This window comes from Corvus cornix, chromosome 4, assembly GCF_000738735.6.
Source record: "Corvus cornix cornix isolate S_Up_H32 chromosome 4, ASM73873v5, whole genome shotgun sequence".
Classification (NCBI taxonomy): Eukaryota; Metazoa; Chordata; class Aves; order Passeriformes; family Corvidae; genus Corvus; species Corvus cornix.
The window spans coordinates 6,533,843-6,546,154 of NC_046334.1; the positions used below are offsets into that span (position 1 = coordinate 6,533,843).

Consider the following 12,312-nt stretch of genomic DNA (forward strand, 5'->3'; position numbering starts at 1 on the left):
GGGTAACACCTTTTAGAACTATGTCTCCAGTGCAGGAGGAGAACCAGTGGAGTTAGAGAAAGTCATCCTGTCAGTATTTGTGCCTTCAGCCACCCCTTTCCCTGCCATGAAGCTAAACTTTATTCTGCAGTGGGCTGGGCTAGTGCACTGGTGGTACAGTGACCCTGTTACACACTGTGCTCCATGGTTACCCTGAAGCTGTGAATCATAGAGTGTCAATATCAAATGTCAGTGTCTCTATTTTTCTCTCTTGGTCACTCTCTTTGCAGGTGTTCAGAACGGACCTGATCACTGCCATGAAGTTACATGACTCCTTCCAGCTGAACCCTGATGAATACTATGTGCTGGCAGATCCCTGGAGGCAGGAGTGGGAAAAGGGAGTTCAGGTGCCAGTTAGCCCAGGGACCATCCCAGAACCAGTAGCCAGGTATAATTTGGAGGAATGTGAACAAATACACACACGTTTGTGCTAGCAGCTTATGTCTACATTGCCTTGGCTTCCTGAGCTTTATTGCACAGTGCCCAGCTAGGAAGGTCTTGATTCTCAGAGATGAAGAGCAACCTGCCTCACCTTTTTGAATGGTCAGAGAGGTCAAGAATCAGGCCTGTTCTGTATGAAATATAAATGTCAGAGGACTGATTTTGGCAATACACTAGCATGGAGTGTGATGACAGAACCTTAAAAATAGCTTCTATTTTTAAGCCAGACTTGAGCTCACTTATCACTGCCGGAAGAGCCCTTGTCTGGTGTTCCCTCTGCTTATTTCCAAGCCTTAGGTTCCTTTCAAGGAACAGCTGGACAAACCAGGCTTAAGGGCTAGAGAAAACACAGCATTTATTTTGTTTTCGTATTATTTTCTTGTGTGATTTCATTTACTAACCCAAGAAATTGATTGTACAACATTTCGTCTGTTTTAAGAACTGTCCAGATGTGCATGTAACTAAATAATGTGAGATTTTCTACCTCGTATCCAAAACCCCCTTATTTTCCTTGCCATGTTTGTTACACGTAGATACTATTTCCTGTTTCAAATTAAACACTGCAGTTCTAAGGGCAGGAGTGTGCTGCAGCCCATTTTATGCTTACTAGGGATTGGAGAAAATAAGAACAAGGATTTTTGCCATTTAATCATTCTAGATCTCTTTGAGTCAGTCCAGGCTGGCCCATAAGTCATTACCAAACGACCCGCCAGTGCTAGTGGGACCACAACAGCTCAGTCCTTAATACATAGCAAAAAATTCATGATGATGGTACACTGACTTCTTCTTTTTAGGTCTGCATCTGTCAGGTCTAACCTTGGATTGGGGGGGGGCTTCAGGAATATTTGTTAGTGTTGTTTTTGTTCTGTGCAGCAACCTGCAGAGTGCCCCCCTAGGTCTGTACGATGAGGAGCTAACCTGCACATGAGGTAAACCCTGTCCTTCCTTCTTCTGAAGGGCTGGACCCAGAGCTCGAAGGACAACCTGGCATTTTGCTCTCTGCTCTGCAGTTTAGAACATGGGAACATAGCCTTTCCCTGCTCCACACTGACCTCTCCCAGTCCCTGCAGAGACAAACACACACACACAGAGTACATGTGCACTCACATTGCCTGCTCCTCACTGATTTCTCTGTTCAGCATCTCCCAAGGCTGTGGGAGGGCCAGGACACCTGTGGACTGGAGCAGAGGAAAAACCTCCCAGAGGATCACTGCCCTGTGGCTGTCAGGGAGGTGGTTTGGTGGTTATAGCAGGTCCAGGAGAGAGCTTTTCTCTGCTAAGGGCCAGTAGAGATGTTGCTCTAAATTTAAGATGTGAAAAGATAGGGAAAGAAGGCATCTACAGTTGTAGGTTTTGGCACAGCAGGCACCACTCCTTGTTAGCTGCTGAGCTATCTTGTGTAGTCCTGCTGCTGAGCACCTGCTGGTCAGAGGGGCCCACTGATGCCTGATTATTTCTTTGCTCCCTCACAGAACACTTGGAGAGCCCTGCCAGGGTGCTGCTGGAGTGTGGAACTGCTCTGTTCCTGACTTTGGGAGGGAAGGGAGGGTGTTCTGTATGTGGAATAAGCAATAGACAGATCATAGCTGGTGTAGGATAGAAGCCAAGGCTGTACAGGGAGCTGATGCAAGGAACATAGCAGCAAATGAAAGGTGTGGCCTGGTAGTGACTGGTGAGGGCAGAGGAGCAGGAGAGAGAAAGGAGTGAGGCTGTGTGGTGATTCACTGTAAACACGAGGTCAGAGGGACAATTCAGCTGAATGGTTTTCAGTGTGTAGTAAGACTTGCCTTTTTTTTTTTTTTTTTTTTCCACTTCTTTCTATCACAGAAATGAAGCCCGGAAAGGGAATTGTTTTGAGGTCAGAGTCACTATGCTTGTTTATTCTGTGCCACTACTGTGGCAGGGTGCTGCCCAGAGGTTATGATTTCCATTGAGAGGTACTCTGGGAGGAATTTATGATAAGGAAGATTTGAAGAGCAGTGCCCAATCTAAAGTACATTCTCTGTGAAGATGCAGTAGTGTCTAACATTTTCATACTGTGCAGTATTACCAGAAACAGGGCAGTGCAGTTAGGCTGGCAAGGTCATTCACATTTGTATTTTTTCACAGCACCTCAGAAGCCCCAAATTCAGCATTTGGCTCTTGCTTATCGTTTCTCATTGTTGTCTGAAATAAGCTAGAAGAGGGAAAGCTTTAGGGATGTGCAGAAGACTGAAAGAGGTAGAGGATTTACTGAGATCTGTTTGTGCAAATACAGCAATGGCAGATCAGGGTTTCTGCTAGGAGGAGTTAACACACGGGACCTCAGATGGGGGCAGAATAGACTGGAGGATGGAGGCTGTCCTGCTCATTGTGGAGCTTAGGCTGTTCCCAGCAGAGAGTTGTGGCAACACAGAGTGGTGCAATCTCCTCCTTTGCAGCACCCCGAAAAATCATCTCCAGTGGTACTGCAGGAGGCACACATTTGGCAGTGTGGCCTGTTGCTCCTGGAGGGACCAGGGTTGTGCTGTGAAGTGAGTGTCATCCAAGTTCAATTTCAGTGTGTGCTGTTAACTAAGAGAAGGGACAATGTCCTTTGCTCCCACAGCTGGAAATATTTCTTTTCTCCTTGAGTGTTCTTGTTGTCAGTATTTTAGTTAAACAGATTTGATTTAAAAAATGTCTTAAACCAGAGTTTAACATCTGTGTATATGGCAGCCACTATGTAAATACAGTGTTCCTGCTTCAGCTTTAAACGAATGGGAATTTCAGGTAAGAGGAAGCACAGCTCTGTCCTCTAATATGTAATTTTGTTTAGAATTCTGGTAATGAACTGAATTTCTAGATGACTCCAGTTAAGTTCTTCTACCACCAGTCTGTTATGGAAGAGCACAGAACTGTTTTCCCATCTCCGTGGTGCCAGGTGATTGCTGGGATGGTTAGGTGGCTGCTGCTGCTGGTTGTTAGTCGCTTAGAGTAAAGCATTTTGAATTCTCTAGAGATGAGCCTCTCAGCAGCCCGGCACACCTCATGTCTGCCTGTGTGTCTGTTTCAGAGTTGTGTCCGAGACAAAAGCCGTCACCTTCACGCGTCCCAGGAAATACATTGTTTCCTCAGGCGCAGAGCCTCCCGAGCTGGGCTACGTTGACATTCGAACCCTGGCAGACAGCATGTGTCGCTATGACCTCAATGATGTGGACGTAGCATGGCTGCAACTTGCCAATGAAGAATTCAAAGAAATGGGTGAGCAATGAGTGATTTGTTGCCTTTTTTCCCTTTAAAGCTGGCAATCTTAAGAATAATTTCGGGGAGGGCAGCAGTGGGAGGAAACAGTAGAGGTATGAGGAGATAGTAATTATGAGTTGGGGTAGCCACGGGAAAGCAGACCTGAATGTGATTAAGCCCTAAGATAGATGCCTTCATAACTCCTGCATTGTATCTGCTTAGACCTGGTCAGAATCTGACCACATGTTTTGGTCTTTTCTCTGCTGCTTTTCATCTCACAAAGTTCCCAGTTTGCCATCTTGGTTCTCAAAGAGAACATCAGATAGACCACTGAGGTAGTTTTTCGAGTTTATTCATTTTTCTCTTCATCACAAATCTGTGTCATCATTTTAGGTAGTGGTGTGCAGTGTGGATAGACAAGATAAGTTGTTCGGCAGGTTTGTGCCAGCTGAGTGGCACAGGGAATGGGACAGTAAGGAATTCCTGCAATGATTTATTGGAGGGAGCTCCCAAATCTCTCTGTGACTGTGTGCTCTAGTTCCAAAGCAGGAGGAGCTGGCACAAGGGGAATAGCTGTTCCCTTTTCTGCAGAATGGGCTGTGTGTGGGAAAGGACAGGGGAGAAGGGTGAACTGGAGTGTTTCTTTGGTGAGTGCTTCAGGAGAGGATTTCCTGAATAGGATGTAAGTCAGCACAGAACTTCTACCACATTGTTTGGGTGAGGGAAATGGTGCTGTGCCAGATAGAAGAGGTTTGGACATGCTGGTGAACACTTCTGGGTTTTGTTTTGGCATTGTGGCAGTTCCCTGCTTTGGGTTGCAGTTTAGTCAAACATGTTTTACCTGGCTGTAGCCCATAGGTGGCATGGCTGAAGAAGTGGTAAACCACAAAATGACCATTTGTAAGTCTATTTCTCCTTTCTAAACCAACACATGAAAGAAACAGATGATGTCTTGACCTGGTCTCTTACCCAGGTGTTTTTTCCAGATTTCACATCAGTCCTGCTCAGGTTTTGTGTTGGGCTTAGAGGATTTCAGTTTACGATTCCAGAGTTTAGGTTACCTTTCCAGTTATCTTCAGGAAAACAGCAGCAGCAAGTTCCCTTAGCTTTCCTCAAGGGAAAAACGCATTTTTTATTGTTTATTTGGTATCCTCCTATCCAGTCTGTCCGTCTTGTGCCAAAACCAAAAGAGGGCTCTTACAGTGGCATGTGAGCAGCACAAGAGGGGAAGATTTGTACCTCTGCAGGAAGCCCTGTGGTAGCCATTCTGCTACACCAGCATAACCTTTAAAAGTACATGCTGCACATGGCACACTGAACAGCTAGGATTTGTTGGATCTTATGTTTTGGTGTAGTTTATTGTAGTTTGTTTGCTCTAAATCATGACCCAGTCAGTTTTGCTGTATGTAAAGGGAAGGAGATGCTCCTGTCAGTGCCAGGCAGCACGTTGGGGCTCTTGAAACATGTACATGGGTGCTTGGTCAGACACTGCACACTACAGATACTACAAATGGGCATTTGAAAAGTGAGCTACTTCCTGATCTGCACCTGGAGCACTTCCTTATGGTGTCCCTGCAGCCATGAATTCCCTGTGTTTTCTTTGATACCTGTTGGACTGCTTCAGGTACTGAGAAGGTACAGTGTGTCCGTAGAAGAATGACTGCAAACCTCTGAACGGGAGCTGCAGCGCCTGCTTCCCATGCTGTGACCCTTGCAAATGCACAGTCAGTCAATCACACGTCCCCAAGGGTCACTTACAAAGTGAGAGCAGTTGTGAGGTCAGAACTCAGTTGCAAGCTGGTGCAAAACCTGCCATCATCTGCTTTGCTGGTGCAGCAGGTCTGGGTTGCAGGGCAAAATTCTTTCATTAGCAGGATGTTGGATGTTCCCTTTTGCTGCCTTTCAGCTGCTCAGTTTGGGTAGTCTGGGATGCATTGATCTCTGCTGCAAGGATTTACCTGTCAGTAAGGGAAGCTTACTTTTGTGGAGGGCTTGTCTTCGGATCTGGAGGAGCTAGAGAGGCTTTTTATTCTTCGTTTGTAGAATTTTTGGCTCAGTTTTTCACAGGAAGGGCCAAAAGGAGAGTTTTCTTGTTAAAACACCCATCCTGAGGTGGCCATCTCCTCTCTGTCTGTCCTGGTTTCAGCAAGGATAGAGATAATTTCTTCTCAGTAGCCGTTACAAGTGCAGTATTTTGGATTTGTAATGAGAATGGTGTTGATAACACACTGATATTTTGGGGTTTGTGTTTATCCTAAGTTAGGGGCTTTTTTTTCCTTGTCTCAAGCTTCGCCAGTGAGGAGGTGACCAAAAGAAACTGGGAGGGAGCATAGGCAGGGCAGGTGACCCAAACTGACCAAAGGGATATTCTACACAATAGAAGGTCATGCCCAGGATATAAACTGGGGGAGTTACCTGGAAGGGGAGGCCTTTCTGTTTCAAAACAAATCTGAATTACACAATACCACAACATAATCAGCCTGTAGCTGTGTGTCATGAATAATTTTCTGATGGATGCTTTTGGAAAAGAGCAAATTCCAGATTAGATATTGCATTTATTTATTGTCCTAGATTTGATGTTGCATTTATTTCAGATACGTTTCTCACTTTTTAAAACAAATTAATTTATTGGTGTAGCAGGGTCTGATGGACACCTCAGCTGGGGTTGCACCCTGTTGGGTTGGAACTTGTGATAAACCAATAACTGTTGTTAGAAACTGCAGATTTGCTTCTAGTATCATAAGAGATTTTGTCATTGATTTTTCTCCCCTTGCTCCATCACTTTTGGTTCAAAATACTTTCAAATCTTTCATCAAAGAGTCAGCATCTGGATGGCAAAATTGGAGCAAAAGCCATACATGGTGGCTGTCCCAGAAGGAAAAGTGAGAACAAGACCAGGAAGCCAGAATCAGTCTTTGAAAGTTTCTCTCAGAATTTGAAAGATTTCGATACTCCACTTTTGTTAGTTTAATACAGTTATAAGACAACTTTGACGTTCTTTTTACAGTTTCCCTGGTGGTTTATGCTGGAATAGACATGATTGTCTAGGAATGAAATGCATCCACGTGGGGATTGGCTGTGTCTGCTCAGCTGTTAAAAAAAAAAGGTGGAGATGTTTGTGGTGATGGTCATCACTCTTTTCTTTAACTAAGTGAACAGCTCCTGTTTTTCAGGGATGCTGGAGCTGGATGAGTACACCATGGAAAGGGTGATGGAGGAGTTTGAACAGCGCTGCTACGATAACATGAACCACGCCATCGAGACGGAAGAAGGGCTTGGGATTGAGTATGATGAGGACGTTGTCTGCGACGTCTGTCAGTCTCCAGATGGAGAGGATGGCAATGAAATGGTGTTCTGTGACAAATGCAATATTTGTGTGCACCAGGTACGGTGGCCCAGGCACAGCAGCAGGGTGTAGGGTGGTAACAGAAACTTCTCCAAAAGGGACTCAGGTAGGGTTTATTACAGGTAACTTAACAGAGAACCTACTGAGCCTTGCTAAGGAAGCACTACTATGTGTCACCTTTCTGTGGTAGTTCAGAAGTTTTCGTAAGGTAAAAGAAGAGATACAATTTTAGCCTATCTGTTTCCATGGGCGCTTCTTACTGTGGCAGGTGCCTTCCTATCAGCCTGTCCTTCCTTCCCAGCTTTAACAAGCTTCTGTTGTCATTCGGTGTTTGGAAAAACTTGTCTGGTGAGCAGGAAACACATTTTCTGGCATGTGTTACTTAACTGCTTTTGTACTAAAGATAAAGAATTGGGTGCTTTATCATTAGTACAGTGATATGCAGCTGTAAGTACAAGTGACTATCCTACAAGATATGCAGAGTAAAGTTGATATTTTCGGACCTGTAGTGTGTCTCCGATCACATCAAACCTGAAACTTACGCATGTTAAAGCTGATAGGAATTTGGACAGAGGGCTCCATAAAGACGCAGTCTTCTGACAAATGGGCTCTTAATTAGTTGCTGTCCTGCACTCTTCCCTCCGAGTAAAAATAACTGTGAGAGTTGAGAGGCTGTGTGTAAAGAGCTGAGAAACAACCTGGTGTTTGCTTTGCTCTCTTTGCCTCTGCTGCCCGCGGGGGTGCAGGCGTGTTATGGGATCCTGAAGGTGCCCGAGGGCAGCTGGCTGTGCCGGACCTGCGCGCTGGGCGTCCAGCCCAAGTGCCTCCTGTGCCCCAAGAAGGGCGGCGCCATGAAGCCCACCCGGAGTGGCACCAAGTGGGTGCACGTCAGCTGTGCTCTCTGGATTCCAGAGGTGGGTGCTGGAATGTGATTCTGGGAGAGAGAAAAAAACCCTCTTTAAAGCATTGTTCAGCTTAGAAATGCAGGATAAAAGATTCTTGGTTAGATAAAAAGCCTGGCTGGGGATGATGCCTCACCTGTAAAGAAACTGATTCCATTCCCTTTTTCAATCAAAATTGGACCTTGGAAAATGAGGCCTTTGCTGCTGGCAAAGCTCATTTCACAAGGACACCAGATACTGTTTCACTTTGTAAACAGAACATTAAAGGTGAATCAGGAAAATTTGAATGTGAAGGTTTGAATTCCTGTGTGCTCTTGTAGTCAGAGTGTTCATTCTGTATGGTAATCTTAAATTGGTGGGCTTCACCTTGAAACTGGTTTGTTTGCTCACAAAGTGAGAAGCTGATTTTTTTTTTTCTAAAAAAGAATTTTAGATCCTTATAAGCTGAGGAATTTGGGACACACGAAGTTGCATAAACACGCAAAGAATTTGACTTCTTTGATAAAATTGTTTCTCTTTTCAGTTAACAGTGTCACAGTCACTCCATTTTTTGACCATTTTTCTCTTAGGTGAGCATCGGAAGCCCCGAAAAAATGGAGCCCATCACAAAAGTTTCCCACATTCCCAGCAGTAGGTGGGCACTGGTGTGCAGCCTTTGTAATGAAAAAGTTGGAGCTTCTATACAGGTAATTTAACAATAAAAATATCCACATGTTTTCTTTTGCCAGTTTTTAGTAGACTGCAAAATGTGTTTACTGGTTGCTACAATGGACTTAACTGACCTGATCTGCACCAGAGCATTTCAGACTGGGCAGTGCTGTTGCACATGCATATTTATATTGGGTTATTAGCTGTAAGGCACCTGTAGATCCTGTACAGTGGAAAATCACCCAGAAATGTTAAATAATCCTTTTAAGAAAAATTTTAAAACCTAGAAAGATTGAGAAAACATTACCAAGCCTCAGATTTTTGAAAGAGGAGATACTTTGTTCCTTGAGACAGCAGACAACACTTGCTCTCCTTTACTTGAGAACAAATGATGAGGGAAGTGTAAGGACAAGTGACCCATTTGGGGCAGTGTTGTTATTGTGTAGAAGAAGACAATAAGACGTAACTTAGCATTGTGGTGATGCTCCTCATCCTTAGAGCACTTCCAGCAGCAAAACAGTCCTGAGGATTGAGACAGAGAGGATGATACTACAGTCTCATAAGGAGGTTCAAGTAGAGCTCTTTCTTTTGGGGCTAGCTTGATGTTACAGGATCCGTGGTGGCCAGACTAGCATTAAGACACAAAAATTGCTCAAGTCCTACACTACTTTGAAATTAGTTTATATCCATTTCCCTTTTCTCCTGTGCTCCAAGTCATTTGACGAGGCTGCCAGGAAAAGCTGTAAGCCAGCAATGCAGCAGTAGTTCAGTGAAACCTATCACAGTCCACTTCCATGAGAGGAATGTATGAAATAGTAAGTGTTAACTAGAGAAAATAAATCTGTCCACAGCATATAAATTTGCAACCATAATCCCTCCTTGCAGAGCCATCCCCTCCCTCTTGGCTGCTGTTACGTTGCTGAAACTGTTTTGTCCATTCTCCAGACCACCTTCTGATATGTGCACAACAATTAGGAAAAGTGGCAGCTGGAAGTGAGTGTCAGGCTGGTCAGGGAGCAGCTGCAATAAGCTGGGAAAAACAAGACTGTGTATTCTCCCAGGTTCAGCAGATTTCCTCCCAGTGAGACAGGCTTTCCCCTCTTCTCCCAATAAAACATGAGCTGCAGTAAGAGCTAATTATGGCTAAAGTACTTCTCTGTGCTGCTCAGTGTTCCAGTTGGGATGCTCCTGGCCTGTTTTTTAGTAGGAGAGGAAAGGGCAAAAGATGCTTTGGTATTTTTTAATTCCTTTTATATGTTGATTTTATTAAAGACTGCTCATTTAAAACATGTGCAGTTTAAACCCCACTGTACCTTCATAAGCCATCTGGCTGCTGAGTCAACCTGAGCAGGAAAACCCAGAGGAGAGAGAGATTTGGCTTCTTTACAAAGCACTGTATAAACATCCCAGTGCAGTGTGTTGCTCTTTCAAGGCCTGTGGCTTGGGTTAAGCATAGTTTTGTTTCCTAGTTAGGAGCACTAATGCTCATTTCCATTTTAAATGCTGTTCACCAAAGGTGTGAGTGGATAAAAACACAAATGTATGTCTGTTTGTGTATATATACATATATATATTTAAACCTCTCACTTGGTGGCTGGTGGTATCTGTGACAGAATTTTGCAAAAGGAAATTAGGTATAATGGAAATGAAGTGCTAAATCAGCTGAACTACTAGTGGCCATGACGGCTGGGTTCACTGAGAGGGAAGAAAAATGACAACATTTGAATTTCCTGTTCTCCTCCTCTCCCAGGCAAAGTGAAGGCTGTACTCAGTGAAGTAATGGTTGACAGTGATTTAATATTTGACGTTATAAAATTGGGGTAACGGGAAAAAAACTCCCCTGGGTTGAGGCCTTTTGGATAGCATGGGTCCAGGTGCTGGGAAAGACTTTAATTAAAAGTCTCAGACTGGCCTGGAGCCACCACGATGTTTTTTTTCCCCCCCTCATGCTGGCACAGTCCAAAGGGGAACACTTTACTTCGGATAATGGTGCTATACACAAGTGGCTCTGGTGTCAGTAGGAATGTTCCTTTTGTGGCTTTTTGGGTCTGGAATAGCGTGGTGGGGCTGGAGGCAGGGTTAAACACTCCTGTCCCTCTGGGCCACTTGATCCTCGCCTGGCCTGAAAGCACTAAGTCAAAACCCTAATGAGAGAGAGCAAGGAAGTACGTGCAGCTTAGAAGCAGAGTGCAGTGACAGGGTTCTTCTTCCAAAGCAGCCCTGACTGCTCGAATAGGTTTAGGCAGTGTGGCTCCTTAACTTTACATTTATTTGATTAATTTCAATTTATTTTCTCCAGTGTTCAGTGAAAAACTGCAGAACAGCCTTTCATGTCACCTGTGCATTCGACCGTGGCTTGGAGATGAAGACCATCTTGGCAGAGAACGACGAGGTGAAGTTCAAGTCGTACTGTCCCAAGCACAGCTCCACCAAGAAAGCAGATGCTGAGACTTTGAGTGAAAGCCCAGGTCAAGAGAACAGGAATGGGATTCAGGACAGCTCTCTTCCTGCCCACATCGACCCTTTCCACAGCATGGATCAAAACCAGGAGGAGGCCCACAGGGTCAGCCTCCGCAAGCAAAAGCTCCAGCAGCTGGAGGACGAGTTCTACACGTTTGTTGAGTCTTTGGAAGTGGCCAAAGTGCTGCGCCTGCCCGAGGAGCCGGTGGAATTCCTTTACCAGTACTGGAAGCTGAAGAGGAAATCCAACTTCAATAAGCCTTTGATTACCCCAAAGAAGGACGAAGAGGACAATCTGGCTAAACGGGAGCAGGATGTTCTGTTCAGGAGGCTGCAGCTCTTCACACACCTCCGGCAGGACCTGGAGCGGGTAAGCCCTGGCACTGCCGGTGCTGGCCACAGTTGGCCGAGTTCCCAAACTATGCTCACCCCGAGCTGCATCTCAGCTCAGAGCTGTGCTGTCAGGCAAGACCACTAACACTAGATTTCTCCAGAGCACAGCAATTACCCTTTGCACACAGAGGTCAGTCACAGGGCCAGCAGGTCTTGGCGTGTAGCATTCAATTGCCTGCAACTGGACTGTCGTGTTTTCACTTGTGCTTTTTTACTGATTAACTCTGATGGCTGTGGACCAGAGTTAATCAGAGACCTGAAGCCTTTTCAGCCTTTAAGGGCTTTCCACGCTCCTTCCTTCTGGTGACAAAGATTATGAAACTTACTTTGATTTGCAGCAGATCTGTGTTTCATTGGCATACCAGAGTAGGATGATGTTTCCCTGGACTATCTGTATAGGTTTGGGAGGTAAATGATGTTTGATTCATTTAGGTTTTGAGTGTTCCAATAACAGTGCAGTAGGATCAGTTTGGTGTTTTAATGAGTACATCTAATCCTAAATTCCTTTCTTTTTGGGTTAACTAGTAGAATTTAAGAGCTCTTAAGAGCCAGAAAGAGCACTGAAATGAGTCTTTTATGTCCTTACAGCATGTGGCTCATGTAGGTCATGGACGAAAGCTGGCCCAGGAGGTCCTACCTCAGTAACCTGTATGTGAACCAGGGCCTTTCTTCCATAACAACTGTCTAATCTTTAAATCAGGACAGCAGGTGCTCATGGATATACTGCATCCTTCATAAAGGATCCTGATGCCTAATCACTCTTGTAATGAATTGCTGCAATTTTTGGTTTTTGTTTTTTTCCTAGTTTCAGCTCCAGCCTGTGGCCCTTCTCTAGCTGTTCAGGTGGCCCAGATCCTAGCTGTTACTTGGGATCTTTTG

General features: G+C 44.9%; 1 protein-coding gene across 5 annotated transcripts in view; it reads left to right on the forward strand.

Moving 5' to 3' along the window:
• The window catches only part of JADE1 (jade family PHD finger 1), a 42,803-nt gene that overhangs the window by 25,610 nt on the left and 4,881 nt on the right, over nt 1-12,312 (forward strand). For 4 of the 5 annotated variants that reach the window (XM_039550316.1, XM_039550314.1, XM_039550315.1 and 1 more), the window contains exons 4-9: nt 270-427; nt 3,515-3,702; nt 6,858-7,069; nt 7,777-7,944; nt 8,502-8,618; nt 10,880-11,410. In XM_039550316.1, coding sequence (XP_039406250.1) covers nt 270-427; nt 3,515-3,702; nt 6,858-7,069; nt 7,777-7,944; nt 8,502-8,618; nt 10,880-11,410 — 1,374 coding nt within the window. The remainder of the gene's footprint in view (nt 1-269; nt 428-3,514; nt 3,703-6,857; nt 7,070-7,776; nt 7,945-8,501; nt 8,619-10,879; nt 11,411-12,312) is intronic. The other variant, XM_039550317.1, reaches the window with a different exon arrangement.